Below are 18,390 nucleotides of genomic sequence, written 5' to 3'. Positions count from 1 at the left end.
CTTTCTCTAAACCCGTCTATTGACTATACAAATATCTGAAATAATATTTTTCCTGCTCCAGAAAGCGAGTAGGTATTCTTCCTTCTTTTTTTCCTCTCACTCTTGCGTCCGCTGGGGACAAGCGTGAAAAGTAAGCTCGCGGCGAGGACATCATCAGTCGTCGACACCGGTATCCCCAGAGTCTTCGACAGGGGGTTGAATCTCGAATTAGTATTAACGTCGCGACTCTTTCGTTCGCTTTTACTAAAGCAAACATTCGCGACAAAAACCGAGCGTCGATGCCGCGCCGACGACAGTTCTCACTTAAATAGTCACTATACGACGGTCCTCTTACATTTTTCTCAGCAGTATCCAAAATCCTTTCACATTTTTCCTCAAATTTCCAGATGTGATTATAAATTACCTCTTATACATATAATTTCTTTAAGCTTTTATATTCTTTCTCTTTTAAACTTTCATTAACATTCGAAACTAACGAAAGTGTCAAACGCGAGATTTAAAAATAGAATAATTAAACAATCGGAAGGGATGACACGACGTCCCTTTCCATTGACGATATTCGATACTGACGCCGGCGCCAAGACGTACCGCACGTTCGCAGGGACTAATCCACAGGAGATCTTCATCGCGCGACGGCAAACAAACGGAATCGAACAATTTGTTTTCATACGGCGGCCAAGTAGCGGCCACTATCTGGCGCGCGTGTCTTAGATTCGGGAAGAACAAGGACAGTGTCGGTGCTGAGGGAAAGTTAGGAGAGTGAAAGAGAGAGAGAATATATAGAAATATAAGTGCTACGAAAACTGGCAAGATATACATATACACAAGGAAGAAAGAGAGGAAGCGCGACGAGACGACAACGAGGGCCGGGAGGGGGAAGAGGAGGGGGATAGGGAAAAGCAGCGGCAAAGCAGCACGGAGACGAGGCGACAAAATCAATTATTTTGTTAAACAACAAGCCGTGTTATGTTAGGTTTGCCAAAATAACCAAAACAACGGTGCCGCGCGCGGTTCGTGCACGCCGCGCGCGCGTTTCGTGATACGCCGCGCCGGTTCATTCATCCGCGCCCAACCATTTCCATTCATCCTTTCGCTACGAGAAATTATCGCGATAATCGGCCGCAAAGCGGTTTTTCCGCTCCGCAGGCGGAACGTGGGCGGATATCTCGTCTCGTATATATAGATATTATTCATTATTATTGTTATACGCATTATATCGTATATATACGGGCGCAATATGAGTTTATATGCATTATTGGAGTCGGTGGCAGCGGCAAACGTAATATCGCGGGGAGTGTAATTAATTTTCAATTCCGATATCTCCTCAGGGGAAAAACGTTTTGCCGCGATATATCCGACTTTTTCAATATATCGAATCGAATGCGTATCCCGTATGTGTGAGGGGAAATATTTCGTTTATATAACGATGCAAAAAAATGGAACGTCAATATCATAAATTTTTCGAGAAAGTCAATTACCTTTTCCGTAAATATTTTTCTTTTAACGGTAAGCTAGATAATTTAAGTCAAAAGTATATCGGAATTGTTATTATTTTCTTCAAATTTCTTAGGATGTATAAAAAAGAATATTCGATTTTACATCACTTCATTTCTTTGATTTGACAAGTTATGATATGAGATATTCCGTGAATTTGACATAACATACACTACCTATTAGTGTTCTTCCTGTTCGATTAATTAATTGATGCAATAAACTATAATTATGCAAGATCAAAGTAAGATAAGCAACAATCAACATTGTAAAACGAAGCAAAAAATGTTTAAATGCTTATAAATTTATAAAAAGTAAATATATACACACATATACATTTATAATTATTATATCTGTGTGTTATTTTTTTATAAATTTATAAGCGTCACTCAAAAAAATATTTTGCTAATGTAGATAGATTTCTAGATGTCTCAATTAAAATTTATCGCTACTTTTTGTATCTGTTAGAATATTGTTTGTCACGTATAGAATTTGTAGCAGCAATATTCTAGCAATATCTCTAGAAATCACAAATGTAATTGTTCTTGACAATAGGCCTTAAAGATAGGTATCATAGACAAATTTTCTGCCTAAATTACACTAATAGTACAGATATAAATTCTGTCTCTGTTATTTAAATTGATTAAGTGCAAAATATATGCAGTATATCACAGTATTTGCTAATAATTTATCTGTTTCAATTAATTTCTTACACCTAGAAAATTTTTGTTAAAGTTGCAAGATCATTTTTTTTTTTTTTTTTTTTTTTTTGAGTGATTTAAATTCTTTCTCGTTTTACAATAATGTTGCGTATCTTAATTTGATCTTGCATAATTATAGTTTATTGCGTCAATTAATTAATCGAATAGGAAAAACTAATTACATATATATTGTTATAAAATCCTCTGAAAAGATCGTCACAAAACGCTTCCTTTGGAAAATTGCTCAAATATAAAAGACAGTATTCTGGAGTTGACGTACAAATCTTGATTGTAGAAGGAGAGCGCGAAATTTCGCGGATGCAAGGTACATCGGGACGAAGAGGGGGAGGGGGAGGAAAGTTTCGCGGTATCATGAGCTATGCACTCTTCAAAAAGTATGAACGAACGAGCGAAGAAGCGATCCATTAGGTAGGAAGCCCCGGCTGACACGCCCTGACGCTATCAAAACACGCCTTAAAACTTATATTCCAGCGCTCGCGCGACGGTGGTAGTAGGAAAGCCGCGTACGTGAGATAAAATAACAGAGTGTAGTTAACAGGCTTGGGTAAAAATATTCACGCTAGCTTCCATATCTCCCTCTCGCGCTCCCGCCCTCCATCCCGCACCTCCCTCTCAATTTAACCGCGTCTACATCTCTCTCTCTCTCTTTCTCTCTCTCCCTCTCTCTCTTTCTCTTTCTCTCTTTGCACCATCCTTGCTTATTCCTGCGCGTTTTTCAGACTGGTATTCCGAAAATTCACAAACGTCCGTATCATTCGCGCGATGGCATCGATTAATCGATACGTTCGTAAAAACAGAGTCCGCACTTGTGTTTGCGCGTCCTCACAAAGTAATTTTAATTTATCTTCCAACGCATTGATTATTACTTACGAAAAAAAGTGTTTTATTTATATAAGAATTATCCTTACGATCATTGTTAAAATAAATAAAATGTATTTTAAGAGTCTCGTGTAGTTCTTCTTTTCTCTAATATAATTAGGAATCTCGATTTTATATATTGTATATGAGAACTGAGATTATAATGTCACCCTTTTTAATCTTCATTCGAAATAATATATCTCCGGTATAAAAACTTCTATTATAATAATTAAATTGCTAAAATAGCGAAGTTTATAATGTAATGTAAAATTTGTATAAAAAATTCATAATTTATAATTGATATAATCAAAATTGAATTGTTACTTGAGATCATTAGTAAATTGTGTGTCAGATATATAAGAAAGAGAAATTAAAAAAAAATGAAAAGAGAGAAAATTTCTACGTTAATATTACACGAACTTGATATTAGTATAGAATAGAATTTCGGCATTTTTACACAGTAGAGTATAGTATACATTTGATGTATGTTTGGCTTTTTTCTGACATAGTAAAAATAAAAAAAATGATATTTTTTATACGTTTACATAATCTCACACATTTCGCATCTCTTTCGACTATGCATCCCACACAGCACAGAATATTCGGAGAATATTCAAACAAGATGATTTCCATACATTTTGATAATATTCAGAAAGAATATTCTTATATGGTTCTAAGAATGTTCTAAATGTTATTGGAATACTATTTGTTAAGTTTTCAGAATAATATTCCAATAATATTTTAATAAAATATTCTTGTAATATTTTATATATTTAATTTGTGACTGGAACGTTTATGTTATACGAAAATATTCCTATAACGTCCTATGAATTTTTTTTATAAATCATAGTTTATTTGCAGTATATATCTGTTACATCTAATTCGTATTCAAGTTTTATTCTGAAAATATATAAAGCCTGCAAAATACTATTAATAATAAGATTGTAAAAACTACTTTTCTATCAGTTCGATATATCTATGATATAATCCCCATACAGGAGATTTATGTTAAATACATATTATATTATATTATTATATTATTGTTAAATATATTAAACTGATTTTTGAAAAAATAGCATAGATAAATGTGCCGAATAAATGAAAAAATCGTTATTATCGTTTAATTATTATCTATTTAAAATATAAAAAAGAGTCTAAAAATATGTATATACATACATTGTATATATAATTATTATAATCAAATTAGAATATTCCATTTGAATGAATTTTTTTTTAAATATTTTTTGCACATTCTCTGGACTTATTCGGAATATTTGGTCGATCTCATTTGTGATATTCTATGATTTGAGATTCATAGATTATTTTTTTTATTTTATTAGAATATTTAAATATTCACCAAAAGATATTTCTAAAATATTTATAGAAGAGAGAGAGAGAGAGAGAGAGAGAGAGAGAGAGAGAGAGAGAGAGAGAGAGAGAGAGAGAGATTTGTGCTAGCCGAGATATAATGTCTTTTTGCTTAAATTTAACTTGCTCTGCCATCTATGGTTACATAACTAATAACAAAATATATCAATGAAACTCGATTGATAAAGATCTGCATTCTTTCGAGTCCACCGAGTTTAGTCGGTAATGACGAAAATGTATGTACCGACAGTAGTATATTTTCAATAGCGTCTCGTTAGTATATCGATCGAGAGTTTAGTGCGCTTTGCGCTTTGTACGACATCGGGTGATGATATTTCACAAATTGCGATATTTGTCAATTAATCAGAAAATTTTGCATACCTGATGCAGGGGTCAGACATCAGGTGTAATATATGTGCTGATACGTGTACCATCGAATCGTTCAATTTTCATAAAAATTGCAATATGGATGTAATTGCATCGATTGTGCTCCACGTTGCGTCATTCTGCAAGATATAAAAGAAAATCCGTGCATTACAGTAAGTAATATTGATATTAATCGATTAACAATATCGATGCAAAGCAAACTTTCTCTTTATAAACAGACGGAATATTATAATATTACATCTTACAAAATACCTGCGATCCATCCATGCATCACCTGTCCGCGAAAGGAAAAAGTCCGACGCCTACGTTGCGCAGTTGGTGTTACGTGGCACGTTACCATATTTGGCGAGCACTTTGGAAAAACTGTAAAGACAAAATTCGCAATAACGTCGAAAGCAGAGGAGTAAGCGATCTGAATTTTGAAAATACGGGATACGCGAGAATAGGAGGGAGCGCGGTGTCGAGGACCGCGACGCGAGCAAAGTTTCACTTCGAATATGGCGGGTACGCGGATGGCGCGTAGCACGAGCCAATCGCGCGTCGCCGCGCATGCGCGGGCAAGCGGCGCGCGTCCGCGCCGCCGCGGCGGCGCGGCGGGCTTGCGAATTGGACTTTAGCTCCGACGTTACAGCGCGGCAAACGAATCCGATTGGACAGCGTGGCCACGAAGGCCACATCCGGCCGCGACCGCCGCAGTATTGGTCGATCGCGCGCGACGGCATCAGCAACGGTAGCAGTGGTAATAGCGAAGTTGGTCGAATTTCCTATATATATTATTGATAAATAGCTCGCGTCGTTGCTCGTGTGACTTTCCGCGACGGCTGCGACAGCCAACTTCGCATCGTGCGTGAATGTGCGTGACCTCGTCGTCGGGAGAGAGGCGTTTTCGCGCAGGAGCGTTCGAGCGTGCTCTCCTCGCGCAGAAGAAAGAAGTGTGGTGGTGTTCCGTGGACGAGCGACTACACGTACGACGTACCGTGACGACAGTTACGTGAGAAGAGAGAGAGAGAGAGAGAGAAGAAGAAAGAAAGGGATAGATAGAGAGAGACGGAGGGAGAGAGAACGCGCGCGCGTCGCTTCGCAAACGGAGATCGGTGGTGGACGAGAGCAGCCGAGCGCGGACGACGGGATTATCGTACGTTGGGTGTGACGGGACGTGTCGCGGCTCGGCTCGGTGTGGACGTTTCGGACCGGCGAATTGCACGGATAGTGTCGTGTACGTGGGGCCTCCAAAGGGCAGGCCCAGGCAGCGTTTCTCGCGAGAGCCTGCGGCACTATCCCACGAGAGCATGTCGAGCCCGGCCACGAAGAGGTGAGAGAGAGAGAGAGAGAGAACGAGAACGAGAACGAGAACGAGAGAGAGAGATAGAAATAGGGAGGGAGCGAGCGACCGAGCGAGAGAGAGAGAGAGAGAGCGAGAGCAAGCGCGAGCGTGCTAGTGAGACCGAGTGAGAGGGAGAAAAAGAAAGAAAGAGAGAGTGAGAGACAGACAGACAGACAGAGACGGCGCGAGCGAGCGAGCGAGCGAGCAAGAAAGGAAGGAGAGCGTGCGTTGTAACCCGTGGATCCGAGGGAAGCGACTACCTCTCTTCGAGGCTGTTTTTTGCTCCGCCATTGTACGTCGCGAGAAACAGAACGACCGAAAGTCGCGGTGGTAGCATCGCGAAGGAAACCGTTCGCGTTTTCCTCCCGTTTCTGGTGTTACATACGATCGGCGGGCGTGTTTCCGTACGGCGGGCGTCTTCGCGTTGCATCGACGACGACGACGACGGCGACGGCGACGAGGAGGAGGTGAAGGAGGCGCAGGCAAAGAAGGAGGTGGAGGAGGAGGAGGAGGAGGATATCGTCGTCGCGGCCCTCGTATTGTATCGTGTCGTGTCGTGTGGTTGCCTGCGTGTCGTGTCCGCGTTTCTACGTGCGTGTATGCGGCTTTGCGGGGTGTTCCTCGAGGCGGCGGTATCGCGCTCGATACTCGCCGCCGTAGAACCAAGTGCGGGAGTGCGACGACGGACTCGAGTCGGTGCGCGAGAATAGTGGTCGATTTCTGGTAGAGAGAGAGAGAGAGAGAGAGAGAGAGAGAGAGAGAGAGAGAGAGAGAGAGAGAGAGAGAGAGAGAGAGAGAGAGCGCACGAGCAGAGTGCGTCCTTTCCGCGGGGACACGCTCGTTCGTACGCGAGGGCGAGGAGTCTTTCGTGTGCTTTCCACGAAGACAGAGATTCTCGTTGTCGTATTTATCGTCCTCTTATCGTTCGATGTTTCGTGCTTGCTTCTAATCTCGCTCGAAAAAAAATCGAAACCGGTCTCTATTTAGCTGCCCTGGCCATCGATCACGTAGGTTCTTGATCTTTCGTCTTTACGCGATAGCTATTATCTCATTACAGATATTATGATAATGGTATTTAGAGTAGATTAACGAGAGCCGGCTTTCTGTACATATTGCGATCGCGTGTACGTGCAACTCCTCTTGGCTCTGTGTTCGAAATCCGTGCGGCGCGTTATGCAACAGACGCCGCGCGCGCGATCGACGTCGAGGAGGAGGAACCGCGCGGCTCTTCTCGTTCTTTCTCGCGGCTTCGTCGCCGTCTGTTTTTATTAATCGTCCACGTATCCGCTGCCACCGCTGCCGCCGTCGTTATCGTCGTCGTAGTCGTCGTCGTCGTAGCGAGCGTATCACGTGGTGATGCGTCAGACCGTGTGCCGCTGCTTTAATTTGCCTTGTGTGTATTACACACAAGCGCATCTGTATGTATGTATGTATGTATGTATGTAGGTATATTGTGTTTGTGTCGCATGTAATTATACACACACGTACGCGCCGACCGGAAGCGTGTGTGTCCCTATAAACGGAGGAGAATTCGCACCCTCGGGAGTCCTACTCTCTACGCCCTTTTCTCTCTCTCCCTTTTTCTCCTATATTCAATTGATTTCTCTCTCTCGTTTCTTTGGCGCCTCCTCCCGTCCGGTTTCAACCTCCTTTCGTCGGTATTTTTTCGGCGAAATTCCTCTCCCTCTGGACTTTTTTTTCTTTCTTTTTTTTTTTTTTTTTTTTTGGGGGGGGGGCATCATCGGACTCGGTACTCGTATCTCGATTGTGGTTTTTTCCGTTAAAAATGTCTTCTCTCTTTGTCTCGCTGTCGCTCTCTGTCTCGGTCAACAATACGCATGATTGGCCCCGCCGCTGAGAAATATCGGTCTGCTTCCGGCGCGATTGCATACGCCACAGTTTGTATTACGATTTTTCTCGCCACCATTTATTGTAAAATGATTTGTAGTTTTTTTTTCTCTAAAGCGAGAAACTTTGTTCGGGATATATTTAATCTCGTTGAATTTTGGAAAAATCAATATTGAAACAATGTTTCATTTTTTTTTAACAATAATAAAATAATTGTTATTTAACTCTTTAATAATATTTAGCTTGCTCATATTTAGTCAGCTTCACGTTATCGATAACTGAGCTTGATAAGAAGGCCATTTGAAAAGGCAAGAGAGAAATCTGATACAATCCTAGATCAGCTGATTTTTGTGGTCCGGAATATATGTTTCTTAATGTAAAAAAAATAGCGATCTTTTACACTTTTTTATCGTATTGATTGAAATTTCGTTGTTGTGTCATCACGAATAATTATGAGTCATTTGTACATATCGGGTATATATCGAAGCCCGTATTATCGCTAATTATTCTCGACACATCTTTCCTGTCGATTTTATTTTATTTCTCAGCCGAGTCGCTTAAATTTTGCTTATTTGCTTGATTACCACGATCCGATTACGTTTATTGCGCAATATTATTTATGCTGAAATAGTCGTAAACATTGTAACTATAGTAACGTAATATGCTGAAATATACTTTGTAAGTTTGAATCGTATTATATAGCACTACAATTAAAATTATTTTAAATGGAAAGCTGTAAGAAACGAAAGAAGCGCACAATTTTGCAACGTGTTAACAAAGATTAGTCACTTTAAATTAATTTGCCACAATACACTTATATAAAATTTGTTATTTAAAAATATGTTTTGAATAATATGCAATGAATATCAAGCATATTATAAATGTAAATGTATATATGAAACTTGAGAATTTCTTAATTAATAATACATATAAGATTCATAATAAACAGATAAAATTAAACTGAAAATTAAATTATAATATAATTATGATATACTAAAATATACGTAAATTGTAATATAATTGTAAAATTGAATTGTAAAATATGACTCGATTATTGCAGAGAGAGACAGAGAGCTTGGAAGAAAATATTTAAAACTTAATTTGCATTTAACGTATTATTCAGTTTTTACGATGTGTTGCAATATATAACTTGGGAGAAATTTTTCGAGTTAGGAGGTAATTTTTAAAAAATTACCTTTTCAAAAAGTTTCGCGAGCGTTAAGAAAGCAACAAAAGAAAAATTATTTAAAAAAATCTGTAGAAAGAAGGGGATAAACAAGAGCGTGTATTCGTGTAAAAAACAAAAGTTGCAATACTCTTTGCATCGAGATATGTACATCGGATCTGCACTGATCCGAATAGTACTCACGTCAGACGCGAGTACTCGGCTGTAAAATACTTTCCTGAAATGAAGCTAATGATCGTAATTTACAGCTTTTGCTATAGAAGCGCGCATTCTTTTGTAAATGCGAGCCAGAGCATTGTAACATTTGGCATTACCTATTCTTTTCTTTTTCAGGACACACAGGAGAAAAGTGGAGCACCCGATAACTCTGATCTCGACGGAAATATTTTAATAGCATCACTGTTGTTTACGTCATCATTGTAACGAGCGGATTGAGAGATTGCTGTTGTGAATTATTATTGTTATTACAAAGTTCAACTCTGGAAAATAATCATCCTGAAAACTGAACGACGCCTTTGCAACGATTGCAAGCGGATCACCGTCGGTTTGATACCGGAATGTTTTCGTATATATTCCACGAGAACACGTTGGAATACATTTAAACAAGACGTCAAGTATGCTACGCTTCTTCAAACGTGGAAACGAAGTGAGTTATATTCATGTTTATGACTACGCAATTTTGATTCTTTAGAACGAAGTCTACTTAGCGAACTTACACTTTCAACAGTGCTCCTCGGCTACTTATACTTATCTGCATAGCTTTAAAAATGTTATGTAATTTTGCGTAACATATAGATAACCCCGTTTTAGCATGCGATGATTAAAGGGCTTGATAAAACTATTAAGTATTTTAGAGTTTTTCTGTTGTAGAAAATATATGTGATTTATTTCCGAAAATAATTTATATTTATTTCAATTTAGATAAAATCTTTTTATTTCTCACCTGGAATTTTTTTCTTGATTGCACCAACTTGATAGTTACACACTGCTTTATTTTTTGAAATAAATATAAAGTAATAGATATACAAAAGCATGATGTAATATTTTGATTTTTTTTTTTTCAGGAGAGCAGTATCATCTTGTGATAAACAATGGCAGTAAATGATCGATAACATGAGAGAAACTGTGGAAACGACGTAATTATCGTGGCCATAGGGATGGCAGGCCAGTAAATCAGACTGTATATTAAAAATAAAAGGGAAACGCAACGAGGACAAAGAAAGAGACAAATCAAATAGTCAATCTAGGGTGGTGGACGGTAAGGGAGGCAGGACAGAGCCGCGTAGTAATGGATGAATGGGAGTGAGCGCGGTGCACGGGGAGCGCAGGAGTGGCGGGCGCGCACGTTGTGGCACGTCGTGGGAGCCTCTGGATGTGGAGGCCGCGGCACTGGCAACGTCAGTGGCAGTGATGGCCCCTGCTCTGACGGAAGGCGGTCCTCAAAAGCCTGAAAACTTGCTCCCTACCCTACCAGCAGCCGCCAGCGGTTTTCTGTCCGCCGAGCAGGCCACGCAGGTGTGCCAGAACCGTGAGATCTTGACCAAGTTTGTGGTGCCGGCGAACGTGCAACCGTCGAAGATCGACGAGCAGTGCTTGCGCGGTATCTCGAAGGACCTCATACGCGATGTCATTAATTCCAAGTACGCTAACGACCTCGACTCGCTATCCGCGTTCGCAAACGCGTCCGACTTGATCGGATCGAGAAACGGTGCGGCAACGTGTCTGCAACAGCAGGCGGAACAGGAGGACTTTGAGCGGCCGGTCACGTTGCCGGACGCCGGTCACGCCGTAGGGAAGGTGATCGACATTATAATGAGCGACCCATCTATGGGTGATCAAACGAACAACATGGGTTTCTTGAAATCGAGCGTGGACTTGCCCCTAGCGGCTACTGAGACTGAAACGGGAGACAATAAGAATCTGGACGTCGATCAGATCATGGCCTTTGGTACCGATATCACCGCCGAGCAATGCAACATAGGGAATGTTGCTGATATCGGGCACAATGTTGATGATATCTTGCAGGTCATTAATTCGATAGAGGGCGCAGAAAATGCCGAGAGCATTTCCGCCGGTGGCGGCGAGCCGGTGCAAAGCTCTGTCGATGGCGTAGAGATGTTTGCCATGCCCGAGGAGGGATTCTCGTCCTTCGAGCGGGAATTGCTTAATGGCGTAGACGTAATGAGTCTCTGCAATGAGAATATGAATATATCTGTGGACACGGTGGACCAACAGAAGTCTAACAATTTGAAATTACAACAAGATATTGTCGCGCAGAAGCAATTCGAGAGTGAGAGACGATGCGCGTTTTTATTGAGAAGACTGAGAAAACTTCAAGGAAGAATAGTGGGCAGACACGTGGCGGAAGAAAATACCGGGGTTCTCGAGTTGGCCCATCACGGAGTAAAGAAATATCTTCTGCAAGAATTGGTCAATATTGGTTCGAAATCTAATGTGAGAAATTTTCCTGAGATTAGCAGTAGTTTACATTCGTTCTTACAAAAAATTGAGAAAATGTGCGTTGCTCAGAGTAACAGTGTGAATCGTCAGAGAGTGTGTTGTCGATATTTCGGTGGAGGGTCGCGTGATAATGCGAGCAGTAGTACGTCCGGCAATAATGGCAATCGTCAGCCGGTATTCGGTACCCCTCAGGTTAAACTAAACGGTGAAGAAGTGGAAAGTGTGTCCGGAGCTTTGTCCACACAGTTACACATTATTGAATCTAACTTGGATTCGGATTGTACAGCATCCAGTAGTGGTGGAGAAAGTTGTGACGAAATGCAGACATTTAACAATCCACATCAACAGAGTCTACTCATGTAAGTTACCTGTAAACAAATTTAATATTAGTATTATATATAAGTATACAAATGTATTGCACATATTCTGTCTTTATTAGATATATGCAATTCATTGATTATTTTTATTTTTTATTTGTTGAAAAAGTATATTTTTGAATGAAATAGAATTTATTAACAAAAAGAAAAAGAGATATATATAACATATAGTGATGTTTTATTTAATTTAAATGTGATAAAAGTATTAAAAATATCTTTGAAATAATATTTTGAAAAGGATTACATAAATTTTTAAAAATATTCAAGTATTATGAGTAATTATAAGATATTCTAATAACATACACCAATTTAATTTTATTATTATCAAAATTACATTATTCTTTGTATTATAAATAATTAAATCAATAATTTAAGTATTTAAAATTTTACAACACAAATTTGTGATTTTAATTATTTTTCTAAAATTTGGCTTCATAAAATTTGACCAACTTAATTTTTAACGTTAACTTACAGCAGAAAATTGAGAAAATTTTTATATGTAATTTTAGGTCTTTTATATATATATATATATATATATATATATATATAATTCGCCAAAATCTTTGAATTTTTGATTGTTTACAACTTATTTGTGCCTTGATATATAAAAAAGTAGTAAACTGTGCCCTTATCTTCATTTAGCTGTAATGAAAGAGAAATCTTTGGAGTGCTTGAACAAATAAGTAATATATATTATTATTATTGGAGAAAACAGACCGAATATGTTTCATGGCTCGGTTCTGGATTTTTTACCGTTTATTTACAAAACAAAAATATTTATATTGAAAATGTGTTTAAGGTTTGTTTGATGTTTAGTAGATTTAGTAGATTTAGTAGATTCAGATTTAATTTAACGTTGCATCTTGTATTTCTATATGTAATTGCAATGATATTGTACATTATGTTTAAATTTAATGATTCTGTAAGATGAAAGAAAAGGGAGCAGTATACAATAAAGTTGAAATTTAATTTTAATTTAGATTCTATTGGATTTATGCTTCTCAAGATCTCCTAATAGTATATAATTGTTATTTCAATAATAGACTACACTGATTTGTTACACAACGTATAATCTTTTGCGAACGAGTAGGCCAATCGTATTGTTACATTATTTGCACAGATCCAAAAGAGCAGCATGGAGATATGCACAGGATCGTGCAGGTGTAGCATCACGGTGGACCTGGCTGCAAGCACAAATATCAGATTTAGAGTACAGAATTAGACAGCATAACGATCTGCAACGGCAGATCAGGGCCGCAAAGGGCCTGGTTGTTCTCGAAAATGCGGAAACTGTTAACGGATACAGTGGCGCTCTACCAGGTTCTACTGGACGATACAATTCGCCCGAGGGTGAATTACCAGCTAGTAGAACGCGTCCATTTGTATGGAGTTTTTATAGAAAGCGAAAGCTTTTGCAAGTGGATAGGCTACACGAAGTTTCAAAACGTGCAGCTAAAGCGTCAACAGTGAGATGCAATTGTGATCATGTGTTGCCTGCGTGTGCTTTATGTACAGGAAGGCTAGATCCAATGCAGCCCCAAGAACCAATTGAACAACTTTCTATACAGGAACGTGTAGCACTTGTTGATCCTAATTTTCATCCAGTGTTGTCATTCCCTGATGGTACGTTTACACATATATTTATTCATTATTACAATATAAAAATTGCTCTGACCAAATTATAGTGATCTAGTAAAGTTTGTTATATCTTGTATACATAACTCTGGTCTGCTTTTCCTATAATTCAATTTTTAAAAACATTATTTTTGTCAAGTAGTGACGAAAAATTTTGCAGCTATATATACATATATATATATATATATATATATATATCACATATCTGTTTATTGTAGAAATTGTACATGGAACCCATTTAGAAGCTATTATGAAATCAGTGGAATGGCAGCAGAAAATGTTGAGAGGTAATTTGCGAGTTACCCGTGTGAAAGATAAAGATAGCAATGAAAGAAGAAATAAGAAACTTCCTAACAGAACAAAATACACCGCGCGATTAAAGAAATCATCCTCGACTATTCTTACAGCAAGTACATATCACCAAATGTTATTTTGTCCAGTTTTTCATTCTTGTCTAGTAAAAGAATGAGACGTTTTATCAAGTTGTTATTTCTTCGCGGTATGAAATAACGTATTTTCTTCTTATGTAGGGATCAAGAGAAAAATGTTGAAAAATGGTAAAAGAAACAGGCTCGGCCATTCGGAGAGGAGCGTGTCTGGATTAAATAAGAAAAAAATATCAAAATTGCCAACTGAGGATGATGACGACATTAGCGCGCTTTCAAGTTCCAGTAAACACTCATCCCCAGTGCCTTCTCCATTGCAACATGTTACTGCCTCTTCGGAGAAAAATACTGTTAAAGAAAAAAGTTCTAATCAGCATGGGTAAGCAATATTATATAATATTTTTACATCAATTTAGATTTTCTCTTTCGTTAGCAACATTGCTATATTAATTGTTCATATGTTAAAGTTTTCTATACTTTGAAAAGCAAACACTTGAAAATATAAAATAGAGTAAATAAGTTAATTAATTAATTTTTTATCTAATTAATTAATTATACTTTATTTTAATAATCTATATTTTATTAATTAATTTTCTATCTATAAAGTTAATAACTAGTGGGTATATATATCAGAAATCAAGGTTTTAGAAAAAAATGTTTCAGGCAAAAAGTGTTTGGCTTGAAGGAGGACATAACAGTGCTATTGATTTGACCTTGAATAGTTTGAAGATATCACGTAAAGGCCATCTTTAATTTCTTAAATAGAAACTTCCATTTTTTGCATATTCTTGTAGCTTACTTTGAGAGCTTTTTCACTAATGAAGTATTTTTTTATAAAGTACTTTTCGAATTGTAAGACTTGAAAATTACAGTATTGCTGACATTAGCATTACACAAGCTATGTGTAGGTTGCACGGTTAAATTTACATTTTTGTTGTGTTCTCGTGTAAGTGTATATGTGCACAAATATAATAGAATGTAAATTTGATCGTGTAACTTCCACGCGCTACAATTCGAGTAATGCTAATGCCAGCGTTACTAAAACTTTCAGGTGTTATAACTCGAAAAGTACTTACATAAAAAGATAAAATTTTTCATTATAGCGTGTTAAAAAGTTCTCTAAATAAGTTACAAGAATGTGCAATAAAAAAGACTTCCATTTAAGAAATTAACGGAAACTTTTGACATGATCTTCAAATGACTACTATCTAAGGTCAAATCAATAATATTGTATTATATATCTCCTTTCGAGCCAAATAATTTTTGTCTGAAACATTTTTTTCTAAAACACCGTAACTTCCAGGTATTTGACTGTTTTGAATAAAGTGAAACACCTTGTACATATGTGTATATACATGTGTATATATATATATATATATATATATATATATATATATATATATATATATATATAGGCCAATATTATTGATTTGACTGTTTTGAATAAAATGAAACAGTCAAATACCTGCAAGTTACGGTGTTTTAGAAAAAAATGTTTATATATATAGTATATATATATATATATATATACTATATATATATATATATATATATATCACTTGTTTCGAAAAATAGGTCAAATATTATATTTTATAACAACTGATATTTCAGGCGTTTGCGACAAAACTCATACGATATTGACAATATAGTCATCCCCTACAGTGTTGCTGCTTCAACGAGGCCTGAAAAATTGCAATACAAGGAGATTTTAACACCAAAGTAAGATATTTATAATTTTACCGAGCTGTTACTTTGATTTTTATATAAATTATTATAAACTTATGTTAATATATCGTAATTATATATATTATTGTGTTATATTAATATATATTTGTTGTACTATTATAAAGGTGGAGACTATGCGAGGAGCCTTCGAAAATGGATGTGAAAAATGGTGTAATGCATAGGCCTGGTCAGGACAGTGATGTAAGTGAATAATAAGTTAATAAACAATAAAAAACGCAATTCAATAAAATAAAATAACATGATATTTTCTCTTTCATAATTGTATTAATTTAATGATTGTATATGATTTCATCAGTTTGAAGACTTGTCGGATGAAACGATCGCTCTCAGACACGAGCGTAGCGAACGCGAGGAATATAAGCGTTTCATGACATACCTTAGTATGCCGCATCAAACGCGCATTCGCCACAATCGTCGTATTGACAGCAGAGCAGACAGTGGTGCGAACACGCCAGGTATGTCGCTCCGTGATTTAATCGTGAATTTTTATTATTAAACGACAATTATAAATAACTAAAAACTTGCTACTATTTTAATATTATTCTGTATTAAAAAAAATATATATTGGAATAGTAGTTTTTAACATCATTCCAATGAAATTATATTTTCTCGTATGAAAGCAAGTGTTGTTTTAGATCCTATGTCACCGCACGCGAGTAGTGACTTTGGTGGAGACGCGGTATCTCCGTTTACGTCTCCACCTGCCACTCCATCTCAGGTGCAGGACACAGAACAGCCATCGGGTTTAGATTCGCACCGACCGTCTGCTTTACAAAATTCTCTTCGACGTCGTACTATGCCCGCTTTAAGACTGGGAAAGGACGATGTAGTGGCCGCATTTACCGAAGATGAAAATGAGGTAACATATAAACAATATATTGTACAATAAATATATTTATTATTATGTTATATATATCGCATTTAAATAAAAATTAATATAAACGTAGTATTTTATAGCTCAACTTTTTTTAATACAGATTTTACCGTATGAGCCAAGAGTATTCCCGTTATCCGAAGAAGTTTACGACAAAATGTTGGAAGTGATGCCGGATGGACACTGGCAAGCTTCCTCGACGTCTCTATGTTCCCGTGATGAAGACAAGGGTGATGATGTACGTACATTGCTTTTGTACTGACATATACCTCCACATTAAGTATCTAAGTCTGAGAAATTTGAATTATATAAAATGTATATGGATGCTATAGTACTGACTATTAATATACACTTTGAGCCAACTTTCATGGCTCCTCTCGAGGCTATTTCCGGTAAGCAGTGCCACTTGACGCTTCCTATACTTTTGTAACGTAATTCTCTAATTTTATTTTTCATGTATTTCTCATACACAAACACACCACACACAGAATTAACAAATTTTTACACGACAAAAAATCGTGTTTTATATAAATCAACGTAAACGTTATACATTTTTCACATATTTATAGAATCTTACACGATTCTCTAGTATCATTGTTTCGCGCAGCTGCCATATGAGAGCTTGCAACTTTAAATAGAATTTTTTGCAAAGCGATCAATTGTGAATGTAGGTGATTCTAGTGACCGTCGCTTGTATAACCAGTGACGTTTCTACAATTCTAGGATGGGGAAGTGGATTCTCCCGAATCGGATTCGACCGAATCTGCTTGTTGCGACATAGACGGTGAGGATCCCAATGATCCCGAGTGGACAGTAGGTGACGATAGGGATACTGAAAAGGAGAGAATACGTCCGACGGCTAAGAGATAGGATATAAAACTCTTAATAAGTACAGTATGTCTACGTCGTCGTTACTATATGCAGAAGCTACCTGTCAATTGTTATATATACCTGTCGGTCATGTAACATTGCACCTTAAGTTAATGGTATTACGAATCTGTAAAGTGTATTATAAATATAAATTTTATAACTTCATTCTGCTTAAATTAATGGAAAGAACCTTAATTAATTATATTATTGCTCTTTTTTTAAGTATTGCTATTTTGGCCAAAGCATTAGAACTGTACGAGCGTCATAGTATATTTAGGATAATATACTTGCATTACTGATCTTTTCCCCTTCTCTGTTATATAAATACACATAGTAGATAGTATTAATTCTCTGAAAAGTGGAATCTCATGACAGTGGTTGAGCGCAGTTTTGTATAAAACTGTATTTGTTACAATCACAAGCTCTTCACAGCTCTTCTTTAAATAAAAGTGCCAATTGAAATGTTCTGTAGCACTGTGTACCTTCCAATATCGCGTGCTTTTTCTATTTTGTAAGAAAGAATACACTAGTTTGTGTGACATTCTACGAAATGACATTCTACGAATGTTAATATACTACAGATGCTCTTAAATGTATATAAATTACGATTTTATCGTTATGTGAAAACTTGTATTTAAATCCTTGTATATTTTGTCCATCATTATATGACTCTTGCACCTAATTTCGCAAATGTCGTAATTTATGTAACAGTCAAAATCAGTTTGAGTATGAATTTTCTTTTTTTTTTAGCATTAAGAATTCTGTTTTATTTTTCATATATGACCAAGTTGTGTCTTAAGATATTACTGGTACATCGTATAGGTACAGGTAAGAGAGGACAATGCTATAAAAAATTAA

The 18,390-nt window shown here is 37.1% G+C and overlaps 2 protein-coding genes across 12 annotated transcripts in view; one reads left to right on the top strand and one right to left on the bottom strand.

Annotated features, from left to right (window-relative positions):
- Positions 1 to 5,450, bottom strand: part of Croc (forkhead box protein crocodile) — a 34,663-nt gene extending 29,213 nt beyond the window's left edge. The window contains exons 1-2 of one of the 2 annotated variants that reach the window (XR_012047826.1): positions 5,079 to 5,450; positions 4,821 to 4,945 (exon numbers count right to left, since the gene is read on the bottom strand). The gene's annotated coding sequence lies outside the window, so the exon portion shown is untranslated. The remainder of the gene's footprint in view (positions 1 to 4,820; positions 4,946 to 5,078) is intronic. The other variant, XR_012047828.1, reaches the window with a different exon arrangement.
- On the top strand, positions 4,842 to 17,697 carry Nsl1 (non-specific lethal 1). 10 transcript variants are annotated; one of them, XM_072903928.1, is made up of 12 exons: positions 4,842 to 4,978; positions 9,518 to 9,830; positions 10,249 to 12,003; positions 13,142 to 13,644; positions 13,875 to 14,066; positions 14,187 to 14,421; positions 15,654 to 15,761; positions 15,893 to 15,968; positions 16,084 to 16,243; positions 16,424 to 16,647; positions 16,766 to 16,900; positions 17,386 to 17,697. In XM_072903928.1, exons 3-12 carry the CDS (start codon positions 10,481 to 10,483, stop codon positions 17,530 to 17,532), a joined length of 3,303 nt encoding a protein of 1,100 aa, XP_072760029.1. In that variant the 5' UTR covers positions 4,842 to 4,978; positions 9,518 to 9,830; positions 10,249 to 10,480; the 3' UTR covers positions 17,533 to 17,697. The 10 variants fall into 10 exon arrangements, 9 of the variants coding, with proteins under 9 accessions (XP_072760029.1, XP_072760036.1, XP_072759969.1 ...); XR_012047825.1 differs by lacking the exon at positions 4,842 to 4,978 and adding an exon at positions 5,553 to 6,138 and having other exon boundaries at positions 16,766 to 17,054; positions 17,386 to 17,521; XM_072903935.1 differs by lacking the exon at positions 4,842 to 4,978 and adding an exon at positions 5,553 to 6,138 and having other exon boundaries at positions 15,705 to 15,761.
- The last annotated feature ends 693 nt before the right edge of the window (positions 17,698 to 18,390 follow it).

The sequence above is a fragment of the Anoplolepis gracilipes genome, chromosome 1 (genome assembly GCF_047496725.1).
Source record: "Anoplolepis gracilipes chromosome 1, ASM4749672v1, whole genome shotgun sequence".
NCBI lineage: Eukaryota > Metazoa > Arthropoda > Insecta > Hymenoptera > Formicidae > Anoplolepis > Anoplolepis gracilipes.
Note: the sequence above shows the minus strand (reverse complement) of the source record. Positions and strands in the feature narration are given on the sequence as shown.